This window comes from Stegastes partitus, unplaced genomic scaffold, assembly GCF_000690725.1.
Source record: "Stegastes partitus isolate 25-593 unplaced genomic scaffold, Stegastes_partitus-1.0.2 Scaffold1278, whole genome shotgun sequence".
Taxonomy (NCBI): domain Eukaryota; kingdom Metazoa; phylum Chordata; class Actinopteri; family Pomacentridae; genus Stegastes; species Stegastes partitus.
The window spans coordinates 131,870-158,604 of NW_007579009.1; the positions used below are offsets into that span (position 1 = coordinate 131,870).

The 26,735-nt window shown below is 42.5% G+C and overlaps 1 protein-coding gene across 1 annotated transcript in view; it reads left to right on the forward strand.

Annotated features, from left to right (window-relative positions):
* Nucleotides 1-26,735, forward strand: part of lrpprc (leucine-rich pentatricopeptide repeat containing) — a 79,261-nt gene that overhangs the window by 36,665 nt on the left and 15,861 nt on the right. Inside the window, exons 24-30 of the mRNA XM_008298079.1 lie at nt 4,468-4,592; nt 6,980-7,086; nt 14,215-14,283; nt 14,421-14,511; nt 15,071-15,213; nt 17,107-17,287; nt 18,148-18,274. Coding sequence (XP_008296301.1) covers nt 4,468-4,592; nt 6,980-7,086; nt 14,215-14,283; nt 14,421-14,511; nt 15,071-15,213; nt 17,107-17,287; nt 18,148-18,274 — 843 coding nt within the window. The remainder of the gene's footprint in view (nt 1-4,467; nt 4,593-6,979; nt 7,087-14,214; nt 14,284-14,420; nt 14,512-15,070; nt 15,214-17,106; nt 17,288-18,147; nt 18,275-26,735) is intronic.

The window sequence follows — 26,735 nt, forward strand, 5'->3', positions numbered from 1 at the left end:
CACTCCAGCTGAATCTGTCTCCTCGCTCTCTTCTCTCTACGTCCTTTATCTTCCTCGGTTCGTCTCCACCTCTTCATTCCGTCAGTCAGCGGACAGACAGACAGTCGGGAGGAGGAGGGATGGAGAGAAGCGATAAAAGAGGACAAAGCAGGCATCACTCCCGCCTGCACCCATCTCATCGCTGCGTCAGCGCTAATGACTTAATGAACACTTCTCCGCCAGATTAGCCCTTGACAGCCCATCATACGCGCCGCCCCGTTAGCCTTCATGCCCGTCCGCTCAGCATTGTGTGTGCTAACCTGTTTCTGCGCTAGCTGGCAGCTAGCTCAGATTGCCACATCCTCATAGAAGTGATTAGCGACAGTAAATGCTAATGAGTCCAACAAAGTGAAGAGCTGGCAGGACATGTATGATAAGACAGCATCCGTGATGATGGAATAGGAGGAGGAGGAGGGTCGAGAGCTGAAAAGTGATGAGTGGCTCAGAGGCAAAATGCCTCATTCACTCCCACTCCTTAGGCCTAAAAGAAAAATGAAAACCCTGAGTAGATAAAGGAAAGGAGCCTGAGAGGAGAGTCAGATCCAAAGATTAATTCAGATAAAGAGATGTTGAGAGACTCGTGTTTGTTAACTTAAACTCAACACATATCTGTTAAGTATTCAGCTTATGATCTTATTTGGTATAATAGCGTCTTTATGCAGCGTTAAAGATGTTACTCATGGTGACAAACTCACTGAGGAGCATCACAAAATGCCTCTTCTTAGCTCATTGTTGTAATTTTCTACTCTCATCAACCTTGTTTTCTACAATAGAAGGCAATCGGTTTCAGCTAAAAAGCTCCAATAAACCATCTGAACATTACACGCTGAGCATCTACTGGCAGATGAGCAAAGTTAGAAAACAAACAAAAGCAAAAAGATGGAAATTATCCTCAGCAGATGGAACAGAGAGTGAATATTAAAGGTGCAATATGTGGGAATTTTAACAAATGGCATTAATATAGCAGCAAATAACTACGCTCTATGCAAAGACATAGTTCAATAATCGTGTCCTTTGCAGGAAATGAAGTTACACTTCCTGTTTGTGTTATATTCAATAACAGCTGGTCTGACCAAGTGTGCACGTTGGTGGTGCATCTAAGTCCCTCACTCTGAAACTGTTGGCAGGCCCACGTTTAGTCGGTAACCTAAACATCCAAAGTATTTTGTTCATGTTCTCTCCCTAATTTATCCGTACTGGTTCTATTTGAGCTCAGTGTGAGAACCTTTACGTTTTCCTCTGTTCACATGGTTTTCTGCTCCATTCTTTAAGTGTCTGTTTTTACACATGGCACTGGCGCCTCAGGAAATGTTTTACAGGAGTGAAACTATGAGACTTAAGAAACTGCATGATTTAGTTTCTTATTTTACTGTTAATGTTGCTGGATATCTGACGTGCACAGACGTAGAGTACCACGTGTTGGTTGTTTTTCAAAATAGTCCAGCAAGAGAGATTCTCCAAAGTATTTAAGGGGGGAAATGTTCACCCATAAGCAAGAAGTTAATCTTTCTTTATGATTTTAACACAGCAAATTCTGTCCATGTGTGATGACAATGTGTTAAACTACAGTCAGCTATGGTTTATTACATACATTATTATTGTTACTTGGCTATCTGTTGACTTCAGGGGTGACCAAAGAGCCCCGACCCCCCTTTGGAGGCACCACTGACACACTGGTCCACTCTGGATCGACTGACAACTGAAAGATAACGTTACTACAACGCATTTTGCAGTGCTCGTGTGGGCTGATAGTTGTGGCTGGATTATGTTTTTGTTCGCTCTCGTGTGCACAACCTCCGTAAAGGAAGTGGTCTGTCTCTCAGATGTTGGTGATCTTCCAGTGTCAGTGTGGATGTTGTTGGTGTGGCACAGAGAACCTTTAAGCACTTTAAACTAAATGCTAATTGCATAGTTGCTGTGCATCTGCTGGGTGTGTAAGCGACTGCAGAGCAACTGCTAGCGGACGTGTTTGCCATATCAACTTTATGTTTGACTGCCCCTCTGTGGCCAAAATAATGATCAAAATTAATGCAACTTTTTAAGACCCGCACACACAAAACACACACACACACACACACACACACACAGACGTTCATCTGTGTGGGGCACGGACATTATTAGTAATAAGTAAGTGCCATTCTTGAACACATGTAACAGCAGGCTAGTGGTGTCATGATCACAGTGTCATTTGCGTTTCTAGACACAGACACCTCGCTCTCCCTCACGCGAGGACAGTGTCTTGATAACAGGCCTGCCCATCTCCTCCAACAAAAGAGTGGGACGGAGAGGGAGAAAAAGAGGAGGAGGAGGAGGAGGGGGGGAGGAAGTGAGATGAGGCAAAATGAGCTTCCTTGTCTAATCCTTCAGGTTTCCACCGAGCAAAGCGCTCGTTATTTTTTCAGGGCTTAATTGGCTGGAAAGTGGCTGACATGCAAAGTTGGGGACATTAACAGGGCTGCGCGCCGCAGTAAATGGCAACGCAAAGTGACAGTTAAATTGTACCTAGGGGAAATTATCCATCTTTCGACATCTTTAGCTCTTTTTTTTTGGGGCGGATTGGCGGACGGAGGGAGGGGGAGAGGGGAGGAAGGCAGAGGGGGTGTAATTGCAACGCCAGGCCCTTTTTTTTTTTTTTTTTTTTTTTTTTTTTTTTTATTTCTTTTTTTTTTTTTTTTTATATTCATTACCTATGAGCCCAGATTTGACTCGTTTTGCTTAATAGCCTAAATAAAATCTGCCAAATATGATTTTGCCAAGAGTGATTTTTTTTTTTTTTTTTTTTAAAGATGTCTCATTAGGAAGGAGGGATTATAAGTAGGTGTGGAGGAGCTCGATAAACGAGGTGGACAGATAGCAGGGATGATGAAATAAATGTGGAGAAGGAGTTTTGAAACAAGCGCAGAAAGCCACAACAGTTAAACTAATTGTATACGGATAAGATGTATTGTGTTATAAACGGCATCCTGCACTTATTTTTCCAGGCTTGCATCATTTTGGAGCAAATTGTACGCCCATGTGTGTGTCCTCCCCTCCCTCCTCGGTCTCTTCTGTCTCCACGCTCTTTCTCTCATTTTCAAAAATCTCTTAGTCTCTCTTCTGTGCTGTTCAATCAGACTGTTGTGCAGCTGAACAGCCTCTTGACTGGCGCTGCTGAATAATGTTGTCCCTCTTCATTTCAATTAGCGGACCTCTTTGCCTTCCAACCCTAATCACTCCATTCCTCCTCCCTGCATCACTCCTGCCTCACAGGAGCCGAACTCAAGGTCATATCATTTGCTGTTTGGTGTTTTGGGGTTTTTTTTGTTGTTGTTGTTTATTCTTTTCCCTTTTCCTCCCTCAAGTTGTTGGTCTTTTTTTTGGGGCGTGTTCCGCATATCCGCTTGTCTAATTGATTAGAGGAGAAAACACTTGAGAAATTACACCTGTTCACTCTCAATCTGTCTCCCGAACGCTCCCGTCTCTTTCTCACTCACTCACTCTGCCCCCTGCCTCCCCCACGGTTGCCCTATCTGCTTTGACCTCTGTGTGATTGACATGGTAATTACCCAATCAACAGATTGATGGCAGCGCTGTCACAATAGAGGGGATTGAAGTGGTCTCTCCCACTCCCCCTTCTCTTAGTTTCTCGCTCTCCTGCTTCCTTTGCCCATCTCTTTTCCTCTACTTCTCTCGTTATCACTCCATCAGGCGCACTCATCCTGCCTCTGCTTTTGTTTGTTGCGAGGGAGGGGGGGAAACGGGAGGATGGACCGAGCAAGAAAAGGATGACATGAGACGAAGAGAGCGAGCTGTTGGGAAAAGAGGAGGAGGGGGGGGTCTCTAATGTTGTTGCCATATTTCTGCTAAATTGCCCAGCTGGGGGGAGAGGTCATCGGAGGGGTGTGAGAGCTGACAGCATGAAATCAGAAAGAAGATGGCGAGGAGGAGAAGAAGTAAGAAGAAGGGAGAAGATGAGGAGAAAAGGGAAATGAGAGAATCGTAAATGAGAGGAGGTTAAAGCAGGGTTGGAGAGGACAAAAGAGGGAGAGAGCAGGAGAAGTTGGAGGGCACGAGCGGAGCTGAGCAGAGAGGCTAAAGATCAGCCGAGTCCTTTTATCTGTTGCATTGCTTCCCCTCTAAAAGCCTGTCCAGAGAGACATTAGCCCCTCGCCGACAGGTGTTTGAGAGCGCACCTGATTGTGTGAGAATGATGTATTGGGGCCAAAAGGCTTCATCACCCACAGTTGTGCTGTCATGAATTCAAAGGCCTGTATTGTTGAGGTGGGTCATAGTGCTTGAATAGGAGGTCACAGGGTTAACACCCCATGATACACTCTATTCTCTACCGACACAATCCTGTACATGACTGATTGGACAGACCTGGCATCTAACTCTCTGTGTGTGTGTGTGTGTGTGTGTGTGTGTTTGTGTGTGTGTGTTTGTCTGCAGTGACGACTTGGCCGGAGCTCTCGAAGCGGTGCAGCAGTGCTACAAGCGTTACAAGCACCTGCCTCGCATGCACGACATCCTTGTTGGGCTGGTGGAGATAGGAGACACCGAATCACTGCAGAAAGGTGACGTATTTATCTAAGAAACAATTACACACTGTCAGCTTTTTTTCTGACCATCAGTCTTAATCATTCATATTTCAACACTAACTGACAAATTTCATCACTTTAAAAGACGCATGAAACATGAGATTTGCTGAATTTCTCTGGTATTTTCTGACAGGATGTCTTTAGATTTACAGCTTTCCCAATTTAACGACACGTGTCACAAGGGTTTTTTGTTAATCTTACAACATTTTAAAGACTAAACTCTTTATCAGAAATATTTCAGACGTTAACTCTCTGAGCTACAAGCACTTTTGAGGCATTTTCTGCTCCTTTTATATTTTTTTCCTCTGTGTGGGCACTTTTTTTTTTTTTTTACTGCAGTATAAAGTCCTGCACCTTTATAACGTTATCTTTGAAGAAGAGCTTAATTAGACTAAGAATAGAGCCGGTACAGTATGTTGCCTCAGGTGCCAGATCGTATCTAAATACCCCAGAAGTCCAGCTGTTTTCCATCTTCGTCACCAGCAACCGGGACATTTGTCCAAACTTGTCTTGCTTTGCTTTTATAATGTGAAAATCCACTCCTTAATCTTATTATTATTTTTTTTACTCTATCCTTCTGTTTACAGTAAATCCCATGACCCACAGTTTATTTGTTAACCGAAGTTAAAACCACTTGCACCCACAAGATTTGCATTTGATTCTGCAGAAAATAGAGAATCCCAATGCAGTCCTCTACCCGAGAGTCAAGATTTAAATTTTTTAAAAAAAGGCACGAACATCGAAATCCATTACAGGCTTGTAACGTCCAAATGGCCTCATTAGAGTTCAGAATAGCGCTGCACTCCGTCACTCCTTCTCACAGCTATATTCTAATTTTTCCCCCACTCCAGCTCAGCTTGATCCAACTTTGCTTCTCCTGATTGACTCTAACCTTTCATCACTCATTTGTGTGTGCGCCCAAAGTGCCCATTCAGTGTTTGCATTAAACACACATCTAACAAGTGCCAGCAATTCCAAGAGTGCACAAGAGGAGCAGAGAGTGAGAAAGGTTCAGACCAGGGTCGCGGTGAAGCACGTCAGCCAATCACATGCAGAACAGCCTCCCTGTACGTCGACAGCGGTGCGGTGAAAAGGTCAAGTTCAATGTGCCGCGGGGGCAAGTGGGTCTGGAGTGCGTAAAGGTTGAATCTGTGCAGCAGAGCACCTCTCCACCTCCTTCCCCTCCCCTCCCCTCCGTTCGCTTTCATTCCACCACACCCCAAAAGGTGACAAACCCTCGGAGTCAGTCGCTGCAACCTCTAAAACAAGGTGACTGTTACGATTGTCTGACAGAGCAAGCAAACCAGCGAATCTTAGAGATAACAAATTATTGGGCCTCCCACTCCACCGTATAAAACAGAAGAGGGATGACTTGTGACATAAACCTTGAGTCACACTCAACCTGGCGGCACTGTGAGTACGTGCTGAGTGCCGCAGCCTGCTGCACCACGGCTCGCTCCTGTGGACCCACGCTGCTGCAGAGCAGGGATAGTCTAAAAATTCACCTTAAAATACACCTTCTGAAATAAAAACAGAAATGTACTCAAACCACAAACTTCCAGCAGACTGACCTTCAGTCGTCCAAAATGCACTAAAAGCATGACACGGCTTGTCAAAAGATCTTCACTCACATTTCTGACCTTGGTTTGAGTTCAAGCATCAACAGAAAAATAAAACGCGGGGCTTTGTGAGGTTCTGGCAGCCATAGCAACCACTGAGCTATTTTCAAATAAGAAGAGAGCATGAAACATGCTTTTAACCTGCAAATGTCTCCAGGAACCCGAGAATTAAATGGTGCTATAATGAGCTGACCTGGTTCAGTCTTCAACCTCAGATCTGGTAAAATTAGGGTACGCACGTAAACACAAATAAATCTAGTCGTCTGCAAAACTTGTCCACATTCAATCTAGACCACGAATGAATTTCTGAGTGATTACAGTCCAAAAAGCACCACATTGTTCTTTCATTTGACTTCAAATGAGAGCAAGTGAAAAGAGAGGGATTATTCTTTCGTCCTGTGCTTTGCTGAATGTGCAGGTCCACTTGGATAACTGAAAGTTTGCAGTGTGTGAGTGTACGTGTGAGTGTGGTACCTGTCCTGAAGCTGCTGGACAGAGATAGTACGTAACGCTGAGCAGAGCGCTTTAGCAAGTTTACCAGGAGAGCTTAGGCTTTCATGCGGGACTTGTGTGTGTTTGTTGCAGAGCAGACTTGATACGACTGCTTTGTGCCTGAGACATTGTGCCAAATAATGGAATCAGAAGGAAGTGATGAAGTGTGTGGTGTGTTTGTTTACCTTGCAGGCGTTTTTATTCATGACCTTTCTCTGCTCTGTTTCCCCGCCTGTCTGTCTTTCTCTTCAGCCATGGACTTTATGAGTCACGAGCGAGGAGAGATGATTATGCTGTACGATCTGTTCTTTGCATTCCTGCAGGCCGGCCGCTATCGTGAGGCTCGTAAGATCATGGAGGTAAGCACACACACACACGTATATATATATAAATATATGTGTACTCACAAAAGAGCTATTATAAGAGCCAGGTTGGCGTGTCTGATACTGCTTCTTCCTGGAACAAATGCATCCTACTTCTCAGAAAGTACCTTGGGTGAAGGAGCTTGTTTATTAGACAACACTGGGTTTGAATAGATAGTTCTAGTGTGGAGTTATTTTCCCATCTTTAATCGACAGTGTGGTCTTTCAGTTTGAGAGTTTTTATTTCCCAATTTCACGTTCAGATTTTGTCATGCTTTGCCGCAAAAACCATGCTCCCTCTCTCACAAATCAGCCCTGCTCGAGTGCAAATCGGCTCAGAAGTGTTTGTCTCGGGGCACCGCTGTAGCTCACCTGGTTGAGCTGGCGTCCCATGTGCAGGGCTACAGTCCCCAATGTGGAGGTCATGAGTTCGAATCCCGCTCATGGTCCTTTCCCACACATCCTCCCCACATTCTTCTCCCCCACTTCCCTGTCTCTCTTTCACTGCACGATTGAATAAAGGCACAAAGGCCAAAAAAATAACTGTAATCAGATACACTGCTGCTTGCACAAGGGTCACTTCATCTCAAATCAGATCAGATTTTTAGAACAATCTCTGCTCAACCGTCTCTGATTTGCTCGAAATTTTAATAGCAGAAAATATGGATATATATATATATATAAAGATATATTAAGGAAAGTTTTGCTTAATATATCAAATACTTTCAGAACTATATCTATTTTTTAAATTGCCTGTCGACACACTATTAGCACATCTGTCTTCGGGTCTGTTTGAAACAACCCTTTCAAAAATCCCCAACCAACAAACAGCCCACTATGACGGTGACCAATGAAATCATCTCTGCCTCCTCGTAGGTGCGTTTGCTTTTTTTTTTTACATCTTACAGCATCCCTAACAGGCGGCTACAGTAAAATCCACTCCTGCCCTTCAGACTTGTCTTGTAGGACTTTATAAGTTCATGCATACAACAGTATCCATATTTCCGAGAAGTAACGCTCACACATTGAACTGCTACGCTCTTGATTAATTACAGGAAAGTAGCTCCGTTATCTAGCAACCATAAATCTTGGTCACCTGACATCACACCTCCTCTTCAACCAATCAATTGATCGTGAGGGAAAAAAACCTACAGGTTACTTAATTGACTACATAACACTGAGTGCACTCTATCGACTAGCCTTATTAGCCTAAATGAATTATAAATAAACATAAAAAGCTAGTTTTGCAGCATATTAAATCATGTTAAACTCTGTAGTTTATGCTGAAATGAAGTCAACAGACTTATTAGACCCGAGCAGCGACCATACTTATATTATTTCTGAAAACAGAACCACATCAACTGGCGATCCCAGCAAGAGAACGATTAAAAAATATGATGCAGACAAGTTCACCTTCTGTTTTTAATGATCTGCCACGTTGGTTGTTGTGTTACATTCGACTTTGTGGCCGTCTGTTTGAACTAATATATTTCACGTTGTTTTTTTAAGTTTGTAGCCGACCCTGAGTAAACATTCAGTAAACGCTAAATAGGTTAGACCAACAATCTGCACATGGTTGGACCAGTTCAAATTTGTAGAAATGCGGCGCTGGTCACAGGTAATCAGTTCCTTGTGTTGCCGAACAGAATGGATTAATCCTGGAAAGCTGTTGATGCAGCACTTTTCTCCTTATCTGAGTAACAGCAGCGATTAACCCAACAATAAGAATCTGGTCAGATGAGAGCTTATTGACCAACCAGTTGACCTGGACAGTACAGTCCCAAATACAATCTGCCAGCTGTAGCATCAAGTACGGAAAACTGTAAAGTGACCAAAAGCGAGGTTAGATTTTGTTCAGGTCATTCCTCTGGTGTTTTACAACATGTCAGATGATTCTGGGGAGAGCAAGTTGAACGTATTAAAGTGTAACTGCTCATTTACTGAACTGAAATGAATAGGGAGGAGTAATGAGGCTCGATGTACCTGGTATTTAAATTGGTACGTGTGTAGAAGATTGGTATTTGTTGCACTGGACTAAAATGTTATTTTCCAACAACACCCTTCCAAGCTTAAAATGTCATAAGAGCGTTCATGTGATCTTTTCCACTTCATGACACTACCTGGAACAGCTAAAAGTCAAGTTTTTATTTAGGTGTGTTTTTGGCGACTTGCTGGATCAGATCTCGATAGAGCATCATAGAGAATCAGCGTTTCATCAGGTGGACTGTCACGAGTCACAGAGGACGTGCAGGATGGAATTGCTACCCTCTTTTTTTTTTTGTTATTGTAAATCATCTGACCTGAATATTTTTCAGAATATTTATATCTTTGTCATCTTAAGTCCTGCTATAAGCCCAGTAGATTAGTGTGAGGAAAAAGAGAGAGGCAAAGCGGGCAGATAAGAAGCGATTTTCACATGGATAAAACGGACGGACGACCCAGGACTGGACAGCAGGACAGAGAGATTGAGGGATGAGCCTGACATCAGAGGAAGAGAACAAGGCCATTATGATGTGTGATCAGGATGAGAACAAAACAAGAGAAAATATCTTAACCTCGCCCTGACATCGCGCCCTCTCTCTCTCTCGTGTCCTGGTGTGGACTAAAATAGGGATTTGTCCCTCTTGAGGATTTCCAAACCCTCTTAAATATTATCGACATGTTGTTATTGTCGCTGTCATTCCCCTCATGCTAGATTGTATGGCTGTTATCCTGCTTATAGCAGCGAGTCAGCTACATGCCAGTGTTGTGTGAGATTGTTGATGGCTTGTAAATAGAGTAGATGTACAGTTGGCTGACTCAAGAGGGGAAAAAAAACCTCAGATTTGAATCCTATTAAAATGTTGTGGGGGAGATTTGAAACTGGCAGAACATGCAAGAATCTGCAGATCTTTGAATAGACGACATTGGAATTTACTTTAAATTAAACGCTGCCGTAAATACCTGGAGATTTGCTGCAACAACTGTATTATTTTCCCCTCGCAAGACGAGGAAAGGGCTGCAAGGTGGCTCCGTGGTTAGCACCGTCACCTCGCAGGTAGAAGATCCCCGGTTCACGTCCCAGTTAGGATGCTGGGGAGTATGGAGTTTGCATGTTCTAGATAATGGATGGATGGAAGACGAGGAAAATATGAGCTTGAGCAAAGTTTATCGAGCTATTTTACTGAAAAAGCGCATGTAGTGGCTGCAAAGATTGGATCCTAAAATCCAAACACTGAGCTCAATGATACTAAGATGCTTCAGAGATCTGCAGAGTTGGCTGTTTATTCTCCCTGGTTCATTGCTACAAGCAACACTTTTCAAATTACTCATAGGTATTTAGTCCATTGTTCATTAATGCAGCTTTGAAGTGTAATCAACAGAGTGGTGGTGACCCAAGTTCCCCAGAGTTGTCAGTATAATCAGGAAAAAAAAAAAAGAAAAACAGTCACTAAAACGATACAGTATATTTTAAAAGCTGCTACTCACTTAACCTGCGTAGATTTTTAGAACAAAGTTCACGAAGTTCACATCTGAGCTGTCTCCTGCTACACTTGCGTGGCGACGGATGCAGAGCTCAGGTGATATAACTACAATAGAATCGTATCTATCACTCAAATACGAACACACACTCAAAAAGCACAAATACTTTTTTCCCTGTGAGAGCGTCAAGTGGCAGTCCAGAGTGGTGTCTCTCTTTAGGCTGTGTTTGGTATAATTGGCAGCTGATTAATCACAGCTAATTAAATGTAATGATAGAGAAAGGTGGCCAATTTTGTGCTAAATGGTCATGGTTAGGTAGGGGATTGTCAGGTGGCCAGGCCTATTATTGCAGCACGCGTGTGTGCGTGATGGTCAAGGTTAGGTAGTATTGCTAAAGAGTGGTGAGCCATTATGTGTTTTTGTGTTAGGGAGAGGGGTTTTGGCCGTGTGTGTGTTTGTGTGTGTGTGTGCGTGTGCGCGCGCGTGTGTGTGTGTGTGGGCTAAGTGGCTAGGTGATTAGCAGAATTAGAACATTAGGAATTGAGATGGAGAGGGTTTGTTAAGTGGAGGTGAGACGGGGTCGGATCTGGCTTTTTCTTTTTATGTACATGTACGTAAGGATGAGAGAGAAACCTGTAAAGATGTTTGGGCCACTAAAGGCCACACAAGACTCTTAATGAGGCCGCAGGATGTCCTTTAATACACTCCGCTGTGCGTGTGTGTGTTTGAGGATTGTCCTGATAATCTGACCCGCTTGACATTTTTCCATTATCTCTTCCTGAAAGTGAGAGTGTTGTTTTTTTGTTTGTTTCTACTTTGAATTCTTTTGATCTACCCGTGCGTGTGCAAAGCATGTGCCTTCTTATTTCTGAGGATTTTGTTTTCGGCCCAGATTAGGGAGATTTGTCCTGACGGATTCGAAATCCCAAACATATTCGCTCGTGTGTGTGTGTTTGTGTGTGTGTGTGTGTGCGCACGAGTAGTTGTGCTGCTTTGAGCCCTCAAGACTTTACCAAGTAAAAGGAATCGGAGGCAAAAAAGATGGAGCACTTGCACTGGGCCTGAGTCTCTAAGAAGATTAGACAGACTGAGAGAGAGTGAGTGCAACACATTTTAATTTGTCCCTTTGGCTGCTTGGGTAAGAACATAATGCCTTTGCCTGGGACAGCTAGAGGGATGGAGAGGCAGGGGAAAAGGCCGAGGAGGAGCAGGAGAGATTTGGAGGAAGAGGCAGGGATTGAGAGAAGTGGGGATTGAAAAAGGAAAGGATGACAGCAGTGAGGGATGGTCAGAGAAAGGGATGAAGCCCGTCTTTTCTTTACTTTCCCCTCCCTCTCACGGTATGATGGGCTCCCATCAAAGAGGCCAGCGGGGATTGAGCGCTGTTGATCCTCGTTCAGATTAACTTCCTGCCAGATCGGTCTGTGTCCCTCTTTTTTTTTTTTTTTTTCTTAGCCAGATTATCAGGAATAGAGGAGGAGTGAGATTTCTCAATCCTAGTCTCATTCAGATTGTATCAAAGCCCCCAAGAGACAGATGAAATCCTGATCACTGGTATTTCATGATAATAATCATCTAGTCACTCCACATATCAGGCTAAATCGGAGCTACATGAGCCTGCAGATCAATCTATGTCAGCCCTTATTGACAGCACACACACTCTCTCTATCTGCATATCACTGGTGGCCTAAAAGGAAAAGCAAATCTCCTGAAAGCTGCTGGAACCTCGGAGGCCGTACATTGTGAACCTCCGTCGTTATTGTTTTATGTTCTATTTTGGAAATTTTAACTTTGCAGCCAGACTTCTCTGTTTAATCTGAAAACCTCCCGAGCTCAGTGTTCAGTGTCGTAATATGATGACATGAGCTTTGGAATAATCTTCTACTGGGAAATAAAAAAAGGGTACTTGCTTATGAGAACTCTTACACATTTTAGCAGCCGATGTTGGAGCATAAACAGAATTTCAGTATATTACAGACACTGGCACCACAAACTGTAGCACTTTAAGAGGACGCACAAGTTTAATACTGGGCATTAAAAATCTACATTTTTCCTCCTTATAAAGAAAAAAAAGCCTCTAATGTTGTCACTACATTTAGTACGGACCATTCACCACTGTTCCACCTCAGTTATACAACTATATAACCGTTTTAGGCACTAATATTAAAGGGAGAATGCCCTGAACATTTTTTATTTATCAATTAATTTCACTCCGAGTGCAGAACTTGTTGCGGTTTTTCGGTGGATTTTGGCTCTCAGTTATTGTTCTTGTTGTATCTGAAGGTAGTTCTTCGTCTGGCGTGTGTGTTGGGTGACGTTGTCATTTGGGATCAGCAGTTATTTTATCTCGAACTAAAATCAGAATTTAAAACAATGCAATTAGCAAATTGCAAAAACTGCAATTTAGAATACACGTTATGCAGCACAACTGGTTCAGAGTTTAAACTGTCACTGTTTAACAAATTCATGCCAGTCACAGTTTTGCTAATATCTTCTTTGACAATGCTGCCTCACATGTATTTAATGTATTACACAATTAATATTCAACTGAAGCAGGGTCCTAAAATTATATTGCAAATCAAACTGATTAGATATTTTCTCAAATTTCACAGCCCCATGTTTCAAATGGTATTTGGGGCAGATCAGACGCCTCCCTGTTGATGCTGCGTGATGAATAATCAAATCAAGTTTGTTGTCGTTTTGCTGTACATACACAGCAGTACAGGCAAGATGAGAGAGCCTTTCTTCAGGATCCAATAACTTAAAGCAATTTAAATAAACAAGTGTTTGCATGTCTGGATCAGCAGCATTCTGACAGCTTGCGGAATGAAGCTGTTGATCATCCTGGAGGTTCTTCCTTTATTTTTTTTCTTTCCAGAATAAGCATCTAAAGTGTCTTAAACCTTTGCACAACGCCATCATTACAAATGTGGGGTTTGGCTCCTCGCTTGAACGAAACAAGCAATTCACCTAAATGACTAATCAATTCTAAGACTAAAAGTAACAAGCAGACTACATATTAATGAAAATAATGCCCTCAGATGCAGCTCTGCATGCACGACTCCTCTTTAGCTGTTGTATTGTCTGTGTGGCGTTGCCTTGAAAGCCTTCACGCGTTGAGATGCTACAAGGCCAAACAAACATCATCTGCACGGCTCTCATCCTGGTTTAGGGTTAAAGCTACTGAAAACACATCAGTGTGATGTAAAAGTGCTGCACTCCCTTAAAAGGACAAGAGCTCAATCTGCAAGCACATTTTATTCTGTAAGGCAATTATATATCCATCTATATTGATCCTTACAGTGGGCTACCGTTGGTGTACATCAAGTCATATTTAAAATGCTCTCTAGGCTCCATGGGTGTGTATGGATCAATAGGTATATACCTTATGGATAATGCTGTAATGGATTGGAGCTATGTGTTATTACCATATATATACATATACAAAGAACCTGCTTGTGTTCAGTGATTTAAGCCTGAGTAGGTTTTAAGTAATATTTAAACAACCTGAATGGATCTATTTCATGTATAAAACATCCACATTAAATACACGTTTGTTCCACATGTGGACACCCTGGAGATGTTTACTGCAGCTACAAGTCTCTTATTTAGCTACTCTCTGGCTTCGTTCAGTTTAAATTCTCATCTGTTTTTCTTTTCTAGACCCCTGGAATGAGGGCAAAGCCTACACGCATGCAGTGGTATGCAGAGAAATGCATTTCCACTAACCAGGTAACACACACACACACACACACACACACACACGCTTGCACAGTCTAAAATAAACAAGGCCACGAAAAATATAGCAAAAAGAAGGATACAAATACAAAAATTCCAACTGAGCGTATATATTGTGTTGTCGTGTATAGATGGAAACCTTGGAGCAGATGGTCGACATGACGGCGAAGCTGTTTGATTGCGACAGAGACGACATGTACGGCTACATCCTGCAGCTCTGCAGTAAGTGTTTCTCTGTTTGCTCTTTTATTTGCTTTCTCTCTGTGTTCGTGTGTCGTGTTTGACCTTCCACCTACCCCCAGTCTCCTCTGCTGTGGTGACCTCCCACCTCTGGGTGCGGGCTGCTCTTTCCCCAGGCTTTGAGTGTGTGACAGAATGGGACCAGTCAGAAGTAAGCAGAAGACATGGTGTGATTGCTGCAGTGGAGAGCAGAGCAGATAACGGTTGTGATTGGAGTGTTAAAGCTGATTGTCAACTCATTACCTCCACCTCCCTACACACACACACACACACACACACGCACACACACACGCACACGCACACACAGACGACACTAGTTAGTGTGTTTGATAAATTACAGCATAGTTGAGGGTCGGTCAGTTGATCAGATTAGTGATTTGATTGCCTTCTCTCAGCATGGAGCGCTTTGTCAGAAATTGCTCTCTGCTGCAGGCTTGGTGCTGAGCTCACTATCCAGCCACACAGGTCTGTGTGTCACGGCTTTCATAGCAAATTACAAACCTGCTCTCAGTCCCGCTGCTTTGTTCCTGGTTGTTTGCAGAGAAGACAAACAACTGGCAGAAGGCAGAAGCCATGTGGACGAAGATGCAGGAGGAGAACTTCATTCCCCAGGAGAGGACCCTTCGTTTAGTGGCAGACATCCTGAGGAAGAACGGCCAGAATGTGCCCTTTGAGGTGCCTGAGGTAAAACCCCAGCTTCACAATGTGAACATCCCAGTAATGCTCAGTGGGCAGATCTGTTATTCAGAAGGATCACTGCCAAGAGGTTCCTGATGGGAGAAAGAGCAGAGCAGGCAATCTGAAAGCAAAGGTCAGGAGATACTCAAGAGCTCTGGATGAGTGTGAAGGTGCCTGAGGTCAAACAGAGCACTGATGGTGAAACACAACACAGTGTCCCTAACTTTTGACTGAAACTGAGTGAAGGCACCCTTAACTATGACACTGAGGTCATAACTTTAAGGACAGTAAAAGACAAACCTCCCCCCAATTTATGATTGTTTTTGTTCTGAACTTTTGTGTGAAAAGCAAGCTTTGGAAACCTTGTGATGTCCTTTTCTACCAATGTTTTTCGTTGCCACATCAGAAAATGAAAAATAGATCAGTTGCACGTTATCAGATGAAAAGTTAACGGTTATAACAAGATGTTTGTTCATGTTATAACAACATACATTTGTTATTACAGTAAATGTTATGTTAGAACGTTATACTCACATTCTAACTTGATACTGATCTGTTCTCCTTCATCTGTTGTTGCAACAATACACTGCAGTGATTTCTCCTTATTTTGAGACATTGTATAAATTCATTGATTAATCAGTAATGAACATAAATTGCACCCCTGCCTCCACATTACAGGTGTCCTTGATAAGTATGAGCATTTTTTTCAGGCTTCTTTTGCAAAAAAAAGATTAAATCTCAGTAGGAAACTGCAGGCACAAGGACACAAAAACTGTACCGTAGAAGAGAAATAAAAGAATAAAATAACTATAATTTCAAGAAAAATGAACAACAATTACTCTCTAGTTGTAAATACATACAGTGATAGTGGCTAGTAATCTGTACATGGTTAGTGTAGGTCTAGTATATGGTGCTTCAATGAAACTGCACTGATGAGTATTGAGTATAGCCAAATAAAAACTGAAGCTGCACTCCATCTTTCAAAACACAATGGTCTCATCCCCACTTATTCTCATCCTGATGACACTACAAGTTCTTTTTTTTTTCTGAATAAAAACTGTTGCTTGCTGAATAGATTAACCAAAGAGCACGTTGACCCCAGCCTCTGATCGCAGGAGCTAACCCCCAAAAACCTCTGAAAACTCTTATCAGCTGCTCTCCATACAGCCCCCTACTCCGCTCCACTTTAAGCCTCTGTTCATTACATGCAGAGGAAACAGGATTGAAGCTCTGATCTGAAGTGTAGTCAATCAGACTGGCTGGCTGGTGAAACGAATTACAGCTTGATCTGTCTGTAAATCTGTAATGCCAGACTAATTTAGCCAGCAGCTAAATGCCACCATATGGCTGCCGCTCGATGCTTAGCTACATATGTGTGTTCAGCGGAAACCAAATTAAGATTTTTTTTTTCTTCACAAATTAAACACAATAAAGACAGAAAGGGGGTTTTGCTTTAAATTTGTTTTCTGTTGCTGCCTTCGTTCCTCCTCGCTGCATTTTTCCTCCGTTTGCTCCAACAGCCCGAAGCATGACGAGACAGGAAGTGATTGCTGTTGCCCGAAGCGATGAACTTGGTGACCCCAGGGGCTCTTGCGTTGACACCCCCTCGCTCCAACACACACACTCTCTTAACACGCACACTTTTCTTTTGCCCCTGGGGTGCCAGACCTAATTTGCCCCCAGCCAATACAGCTTAACCCCCTCCCCTCACTGCTACATGGGTGAGCGAGCATTACGGGACCCTGCCCTGCCTGCCCAGCATTACTGCAGTGTCATGGACACACATACACACACCAGCTCATTGCCAGTGTTTTCAGGCTTTAATACAGCATGTAGCTGTGTTTTGATGGAAATGTAGGACTGAGTTTCAGGACTGTTTTCTGCATGTGTCATTTACAGACCTGGTACGATCCAGCTAAGACCCCACAGCTCGTCAAGCTAGCAGCAGAAGCAGCAGCAGAAGCAGCAGCAGCAGCACCACCACCACCACCAACAGCAGAAAAAACAGCAGCAGCAGCCCCCGTCAGAGACAACTATGACCCCAATCTGTTTGCCCTCTGTAAGAAGGGCAATGTTGAGGGTAAGCAGCAGGAGGTCCCAGTATTGTTGTCACATGACACATAGCAGAACTTAACACAGACGAAGCTGATTTCAGATGCTTCAGCCATCAGTGGTGTGTAAAGTTTTAATTCCTAGCCTCTTAAAACCACATTTCTAGGAAATGTTTAACTGTAAGGGGGCAGAAATTGTTTAGCAAACAACTTCCAATAGGTGAAGCGCTGCCAGAGCGCACCACAATGACGCTTTGCTGCGTTTCTCTCCAGTTAAGGAAATAGAGTATTCACAGTTTGCATAATGCAATTCATATACTTTTTTTTTTAAGTGCTGGAATTTCCAACCATCACTAAAGCACATGTCAAGCCAGAGAGCCCCCAAAAAATAGTAAATTTAACAGCAGCTCATCTGCTGAATTTCATTCTTCACTATTAATGCTAAAGTCAGTTAGTGTTGGGGTCTACAGCCAGGTTGCAACACATTTATTTATAAAAATGGCTGACTTAAGTTCCAGGTGATTATACTTTCATGAAAACGTAATTCAGAACCCTATTTTTCCATTTTTGCTAACATAACCCCTAACATAACACATTGGCCCTTTAAATGATTCTTTGTGAACATAAACAGTACTGTTATTTTATTGTAAATGTCATCTTGTTTTTGTTGGAGCATTAAACAGCTTTAAATTACCTCGGATACTTCAGGTAGCACCAATTTTCTATTGAAGATAAAACATTTTAACATTGTATTTTACCACTGTAGCTGCAGATTACTCTAATAATCCAACATAATATGAGGATAATCTCAATTTCTGCTGTTCGGTATCCTGTCCAATCTCTGACTCATTCTTTCCGTTTCTCTCCTTCTCTTGCTCTCTTTCTGCAGAAGCTTATGCGCTGGTAAAGAAAGCTGATGAACAGGGCCTGTCACTACGTCCCGGTTCTTATGACTGCGTCCTGCGGGCCCTGTTGGCCAGGGGATCCGATGAGGATGCCATGGTAGTCAAGGACATGTAGGTGTCTTCTGTAACAACTAACAATAATCTTTGTAAAAACATGCAAAACAGAACAAATAGTACTGCTTATCCCAGGTTGTGATACCAGGTGTAGACAGGTAAGTGTCAGAAGTGAGAAGCTGGATGTCAGAGAGAGGAAGAAGATGTGATAATGTTCAGCCACATTTTCAGAAAGTCTGTCCAGGAACACATTCGTAGATTTGAGCTGTTGTTAACATAGGANCGAGTAGTTGTGCTGCTTTGAGCCCTCAAGACTTTACCAAGTAAAAGGAATCGGAGGCAAAAAAGATGGAGCACTTGCACTGGGCCTGAGTCTCTAAGAAGATTAGACAGACTGAGAGAGAGTGAGTGCAACACATTTTAATTTGTCCCTTTGGCTGCTTGGGTAAGAACATAATGCCTTTGCCTGGGACAGCTAGAGGGATGGAGAGGCAGGGGAAAAGGCCGAGGAGGAGCAGGAGAGATTTGGAGGAAGAGGCAGGGATTGAGAGAAGTGGGGATTGAAAAAGGAAAGGATGACAGCAGTGAGGGATGGTCAGAGAAAGGGATGAAGCCCGTCTTTTCTTTACTTTCCCCTCCCTCTCACGGTATGATGGGCTCCCATCAAAGAGGCCAGCGGGGATTGAGCGCTGTTGATCCTCGTTCAGATTAACTTCCTGCCAGATCGGTCTGTGTCCCTCTTTTTTTTTTTTTTTTTCTTAGCCAGATTATCAGGAATAGAGGAGGAGTGAGATTTCTCAATCCTAGTCTCATTCAGATTGTATCAAAGCCCCCAAGAGACAGATGAAATCCTGATCACTGGTATTTCATGATAATAATCATCTAGTCACTCCACATATCAGGCTAAATCGGAGCTACATGAGCCTGCAGATCAATCTATGTCAGCCCTTATTGACAGCACACACACTCTCTCTATCTGCATATCACTGGTGGCCTAAAAGGAAAAGCAAATCTCCTGAAAGCTGCTGGAACCTCGGAGGCCGTACATTGTGAACCTCCGTCGTTATTGTTTTATGTTCTATTTTGGAAATTTTAACTTTGCAGCCAGACTTCTCTGTTTAATCTGAAAACCTCCCGAGCTCAGTGTTCAGTGTCGTAATATGATGACATGAGCTTTGGAATAATCTTCTACTGGGAAATAAAAAAAGGGTACTTGCTTATGAGAACTCTTACACATTTTAGCAGCCGATGTTGGAGCATAAACAGAATTTCAGTATATTACAGACACTGGCACCACAAACTGTAGCACTTTAAGAGGACGCACAAGTTTAATACTGGGCATTAAAAATCTACATTTTTCCTCCTTATAAAGAAAAAAAAGCCTCTAATGTTGTCACTACATTTAGTACGGACCATTCACCACTGTTCCACCTCAGTTATACAACTATATAACCGTTTTAGGCACTAATATTAAAGGGAGAATGCCCTGAACATTTTTTATTTATCAATTAATTTCACTCCGAGTGCAGAACTTGTTGCGGTTTTTCGGTGGATTTTGGCTCTCAGTTATTGTTCTTGTTGTATCTGAAGGTAGTTCTTCGTCTGGCGTGTGTGTTGGGTGACGTTGTCATTTGGGATCAGCAGTTATTTTATCTCGAACTAAAATCAGAATTTAAAACAATGCAATTAGCAAATTGCAAAAGCTGCAATTTAGAATACATGTTATGCAGCACAACTGGTTCAGAGTTTAAACTGTCACTGTTTAACAAATTCATGCCAGTCACAGTTTTGCTAATATCTTCTTTGACAATGCTGCCTCACATGTATTTAATGTATTACACAATTAATATTCAACTGAAGCAGGGTCCTAAAATTATATTGCAAATCAAACTGATTAGATATTTTCTCAAATTTCACAGCCCCATGTTTCAAATGGTATTTGGGGCAGATCAGACGCCTCCCTGTTGATGCTGCGTGATGAATAATCAAATCAAGTTTGTTGTCGTTTTGCTGTACATACACAGCAGTGCAGGCAAGATGAGAGAGCGTTTCTTCAGGATCCAGTAACTTAAAGCAATTTAAATAAACAAGTGTTTGCATGTCTGGATCAGCAGCATTCTGACAGCTTGCGGAATGAAGCTGTTGATCATCCTGGAGGTTCTTCCTTTATTTTTTTTCTTTCCAGAATAAGCATCTAAAGTGTCTTAAACCTTTGCACAACGCCATCATTACAAATGTGGGGTTTGGCTCCTCGCTTGAACGAAACAAGCAATTCACCTAAATGACTAATCAATTCTAAGACTAAAAGTAACAAGCAGACTACATATTAATGAAAATAATGCCCTCAGATGCAGCTCTGCATGCACGACTCCTCTTTAGCTGTTGTATTGTCTGTGTGGCGTTGCCTTGAAAGCCTTCACGCGTTGAGATGCTACAAGGCCAAACAAACATCATCTGCACGGCTCTCATCCTGGTTTAGGGTTAAAGCTACTGAAAACACATCAGTGTGATGTAAAAGTGCTGCACTCCCTTAAAAGGACAAGAGCTCAATCTGCAAGCACATTTTATTCTGTAAGGCAATTATATATCCATCTATATTGATCCTTACAGTGGGCTACCGTTGGTGTACATCAAGTCATATTTAAAATGCTCTCTAGGCTCCATGGGTGTGTATGGATCAATAGGTATATACCTTATGGATAATGCTGTAATGGATTGGAGCTATGTGTTATTACCATATATATACATATACAAAGAACCTGCTTGTGTTCAGTGATTTAAGCCTGAGTAGGTTTTAAGTAATATTTAAACAACCTGAATGGATCTATTTCATGTATAAAACATCCACATTAAATACACGTTTGTTCCACATGTGGACACCCTGGAGATGTTTACTGCAGCTACAAGTCTCTTATTTAGCTACTCTCTGGCTTCGTTCAGTTTAAATTCTCATCTGTTTTTCTTTTCTAGACCCCTGGAATGAGGGCAAAGCCTACACGCATGCAGTGGTATGCAGAGAAATGCATTTCCACTAACCAGGTAACACACACACACACACACACACACACACACACACACGCTTGCACAGTCTAAAATAAACAAGGCCACGAAAAATATAGCAAAAAGAAGGATACTAATACCAAAATTCCAACTGAGCGTATATATATTGTGTTGTCGTGTATAGATGGAGACCTTGGAGCAGATGGTCGACATGACGGCGAAGCTGTTTGATTGCGACAGAGACGACATGTACGGCTACATCCTGCAGCTCTGCAGTAAGTGTTTCTCTGTTTGCTCTTTTATTTGCTTTCTCTCTGTGTTCGTGTGTCGTGTTTGACCTTCCACCTACCCCCAGTCTCCTCTGCTGTGGTGACCTCCCACCTCTGGGTGCGGGCTGCTCTTTCCCCAGGCTTTGAGTGTGTGACAGAATGGGACCAGTCAGAAGTAAGCAGAAGACATGGTGTGATTGCTGCAGTGGAGAGCAGAGCAGATAACGGTTGTGATTGGAGTGTTAAAGCTGATTGTCAACTCATTACCTCCACCTCCCTACACACACACACACACACACACACGCACACACACACGCACACGCACACACAGACGACACTAGTTAGTGTGTTTGATAAATTACAGCATAGTTGAGGGTCGGTCAGTTGATCAGATTAGTGATTTGATTGCCTTCTCTCAGCATGGAGCGCTTTGTCAGAAATTGCTCTCTGCTGCAGGCTTGGTGCTGAGCTCACTATCCAGCCACACAGGTCTGTGTGTCACGGCTTTCATAGCAAATTACAAACCTGCTCTCAGTCCCGCTGCTTTGTTCCTGGTTGTTTGCAGAGAAGACAAACAACTGGCAGAAGGCAGAAGCCATGTGGACGAAGATGCAGGAGGAGAACTTCATTCCCCAGGAGAGGACCCTTCGTTTAGTGGCAGACATCCTGAGGAAGAACGGCCAGAATGTGCCCTTTGAGGTGCCTGAGGTAAAACCCCAGCTTCACAATGTGAACATCCCAGTAATGCTCAGTGGGCAGATCTGTTATTCAGAAGGATCACTGCCAAGAGGTTCCTGATGGGAGAAAGAGCAGAGCAGGCAATCTGAAAGCAAAGGTCAGGAGATACTCAAGAGCTCTGGATGAGTGTGAAGGTGCCTGAGGTCAAACAGAGCACTGATGGTGAAACACAACACAGTGTCCCTAACTTTTGACTGAAACTGAGTGAAGGCACCCTTAACTATGACACTGAGGTCATAACTTTAAGGACAGTAAAAGACAAACCTCCCCCCAATTTATGATTGTTTTTGTTCTGAACTTTTGTGTGAAAAGCAAGCTTTGGAAACCTTGTGATGTCCTTTTCTACCAATGTTTTTCGTTGCCACATCAGAAAATGAAAAATAGATCAGTTGCACGTTATCAGATGAAAAGTTAACGGTTATAACAAGATGTTTGTTCATGTTATAACAACATACATTTGTTATTACAGTAAATGTTATGTTAGAACGTTATACTCACATTCTAACTTGATACTGATCTGTTCTCCTTCATCTGTTGTTGCAACAATACACTGCAGTGATTTCTCCTTATTTTGAGACATTGTATAAATTCATTGATTAATCAGTAATGAACATAAATTGCACCCCTGCCTCCACATTACAGGTGTCCTTGATAAGTATGAGCATTTTTTTCAGGCTTCTTTTGCAAAAAAAAGATTAAATCTCAGTAGGAAACTGCAGGCACAAGGACACAAAAACTGTACCGTAGAAGAGAAATAAAAGAATAAAATAACTATAATTTCAAGAAAAATGAACAACAATTACTCTCTAGTTGTAAATACATACAGTGATAGTGGCTAGTAATCTGTACATGGTTAGTGTAGGTCTAGTATATGGTGCTTCAATGAAACTGCACTGATGAGTATTGAGTATAGCCAAATAAAAACTGAAGCTGCACTCCATCTTTCAAAACACAATGGTCTCATCCCCACTTATTCTCATCCTGATGACACTACAAGTTCTTTTTTTTTTCTGAATAAAAACTGTTGCTTGCTGAATAGATTAACCAAAGAGCACGTTGACCCCAGCCTCTGATCGCAGGAGCTAACCCCCAAAAACCTCTGAAAACTCTTATCAGCTGCTCTCCATACAGCCCCCTACTCCGCTCCACTTTAAGCCTCTGTTCATTACATGCAGAGGAAACAGGATTGAAGCTCTGATCTGAAGTGTAGTCAATCAGACTGGCTGGCTGGTGAAACGAATTACAGCTTGATCTGTCTGTAAATCTGTAATGCCAGACTAATTTAGCCAGCAGCTAAATGCCACCATATGGCTGCCGCTCGATGCTTAGCTACATATGTGTGTTCAGCGGAAACCAAATTAAGATTTTTTTTTTCTTCACAAATTAAACACAATAAAGACAGAAAGGGGGTTTTGCTTTAAATTTGTTTTCTGTTGCTGCCTTCGTTCCTCCTCGCTGCATTTTTCCTCCGTTTGCTCCAACAGCCCGAAGCATGACGAGACAGGAAGTGATTGCTGTTGCCCGAAGCGATGAACTTGGTGACCCCAGGGGCTCTTGCGTTGACACCCCCTCGCTCCAACACACACACTCTCTTAACACGCACACTTTTCTTTTGCCCCTGGGGTGCCAGACCTAATTTGCCCCCAGCCAATACAGCTTAACCCCCTCCCCTCACTGCTACATGGGTGAGCGAGCATTACGGGACCCTGCCCTGCCTGCCCAGCATTACTGCAGTGTCATGGACACACATACACACACCAGCTCATTGCCAGTGTTTTCAGGCTTTAATACAGCATGTAGCTGTGTTTTGATGGAAATGTAGGACTGAGTTTCAGGACTGTTTTCTGCATGTGTCATTTACAGACCTGGTACGATCCAGCTAAGACCCCACAGCTCGTCAAGCTAGCAGCAGAAGCAGCAGCAGAAGCAGCAGCAGCAGCACCACCACCACCACCAACAGCAGAAAAAACAGCAGCAGCAGCCCCCGTCAGAGACAACTATGACCCCAATCTGTTTGCCCTCTGTAAGAAGGGCAATGTTGAGGGTAAGCAGCAGGAGGTCCCAGTATTGTTGTCACATGACACATAGCAGAACTTAACACAGACGAAGCTGATTTCAGATGCTTCAGCCATCAGTGGTGTGTAAAGTTTTAATTCCTAGCCTCTTAAAACCACATTTCTAGGAAATGTTTAACTGTAAGGGGGCAGAAATTGTTTAGCAAACAACTTCCAATAGGTGAAGCGCTGCCAGAGCGCACCACAATGACGCTTTGCTGCGTTTCTCTCCAGTTAAGGAAATAGAGTATTCACAGTTTGCATAATGCAATTCATATACTTTTTTTTTTAAGTGCTGGAATTTCCAACCATCACTAAAGCACATGTCAAGCCAGAGAGCCCCCAAAAAATAGTAAATTTAACAGCAGCTCATCTGCTGAATTTCATTCTTCACTATTAATGCTAAAGTCAGTTAGTGTTGGGGTCTACAGCCAGGTTGCAACACATTTATTTATAAAAATGGCTGACTTAAGTTCCAGGTGATTATACTTTCATGAAAACGTAATTCAGAACCCTATTTTTCCATTTTTGCTAACATAACCCCTAACATAACACATTGGCCCTTTAAATGATTCTTTGTGAACATAAACAGTACTGTTATTTTATTGTAAATGTCATCTTGTTTTTGTTGGAGCATTAAACAGCTTTAAATTACCTCGGATACTTCAGGTAGCACCAATTTTCTATTGAAGATAAAACATTTTAACATTGTATTTTACCACTGTAGCTGCAGATTACTCTAATAATCCAATATAATATGAGGATAATCTCAATTTCTGCTGTTCGGTATCCTGTCCAATCTCTGACTCATTCTTTCCGTTTCTCTCCTTCTCTTGCTCTCTTTCTGCAGAAGCTTATGCGCTGGTAAAGAAAGCTGATGAACAGGGCCTGTCACTACGTCCCGGTTCTTATGACTGCGTCCTGCGGGCCCTGTTGGCCAGGGGATCCGATGAGGATGCCATGGTAGTCAAGGACATGTAGGTGTCTTCTGTAACAACTAACAATAATCTTTGTAAAAACATGCAAAACAGAACAAATAGTACTGCTTATCCCAGGTTGTGATACCAGGTGTAGACAGGTAAGTGTCAGAAGTGAGAAGCTGGATGTCAGAGAGAGGAAGAAGATGTGATAATGTTCAGCCACATTTTCAGAAAGTCTGTCCAGGAACACATTCGTAGATTTGAGCTGTTGTTAACATAGGAAGTTTAAGGAAATAATTAGAATAGAATAGAATAGAATAGAACTTTATTGATCCCTTTGGTGCAAACCTCAGGGAAATTGTTGATTTAGGAATTTATTTATGAATTATGTAACAAATGAGGGGGAAAAAAGGCAGCTAGAAAGAGAAAGAAGTTCACTTTTGACTTCCACACGGCTGGAAGTCACAGCGCAAAGTGGGAGTGAATGTTGGATTGTCACTTTCAGACACACACACTGGTCAGGTGCGGTGGGAGGAGGTTTCCAAACTGTCTGGTCTGTCGGTTTTTGGAAAACAATAGCCTTTTCTCTCAGTCTGTTTGCTCATCTAATGTTAATTTTTATCAGATAATATCTAATTTGCCATTTTTTCCACCCAAAAAATAATTAACAGCAGCTAAACAGTGAGGTGATGGTTTAGAGCAGCTAGTTTAAGTGAAACATTCACCCTTACATTTGAAATGCAGTGTGGTGTTAATGTTGTGCTATTTTCCGTCTCCTCAGTCAGAGGAAACAACTGCAGCTCCTCAGCAGACATAGGATTAAAAACTGATTGTGTGCGAACACACTCAGCCCTGCTGGATATGAACAATGGTTCTTACTAAGCCCCAAGATACACACACGCTCGGATGTACAGATTAATTTTGGTTTTCTGGGAAGCAGGTGACTTTGTGCAAAAACATCAATCTGCTTCCAATTAGTAATGTATCGTGTGTTGTTGTGTTGCTGGGGCCGTATCAGGGCTTGTGCCTGGAGACAAATGGATGGACAGACAGAGGTATTAGAGATCTGAGCTTAGCACAGAGCCGATCTGCTCTGCTGTTTGTCTTTTTAGGTAATCTCCTCCTTTTTCTTTATCTCCTTTTGTCAGTTTCTTTGTATCGCTTTCTTTCTGCAGAGGAAAACACAGAAGCAAAGAGTTTAGATAATAACATAATGGCATACAATGAAAGAAGAGATGCAGTTACTAATTTGCACAGAAAAGGGGGGAAAAAAAACATGTAAAAACATCTATTACACTATCAGCCTCTCCCCTGTTTTCAGCTCTCTACATGGCTCACTCTCTTATATTATGAGAAATAATCATATCAATTTGAGACCCGTGTTTCAACAAGCGCAAGGCAATACGAGTGATAACCCATCTCCAGTCTCTTTTTGAATTGGTTTATGGCATCCCTGCCTGGATAAAAGCTTAGTTTATCTGCACTCTTAATGAGAAGTGAAATGAGCTGAGAGGAGAGTCGGGGAAAGATGGAAATG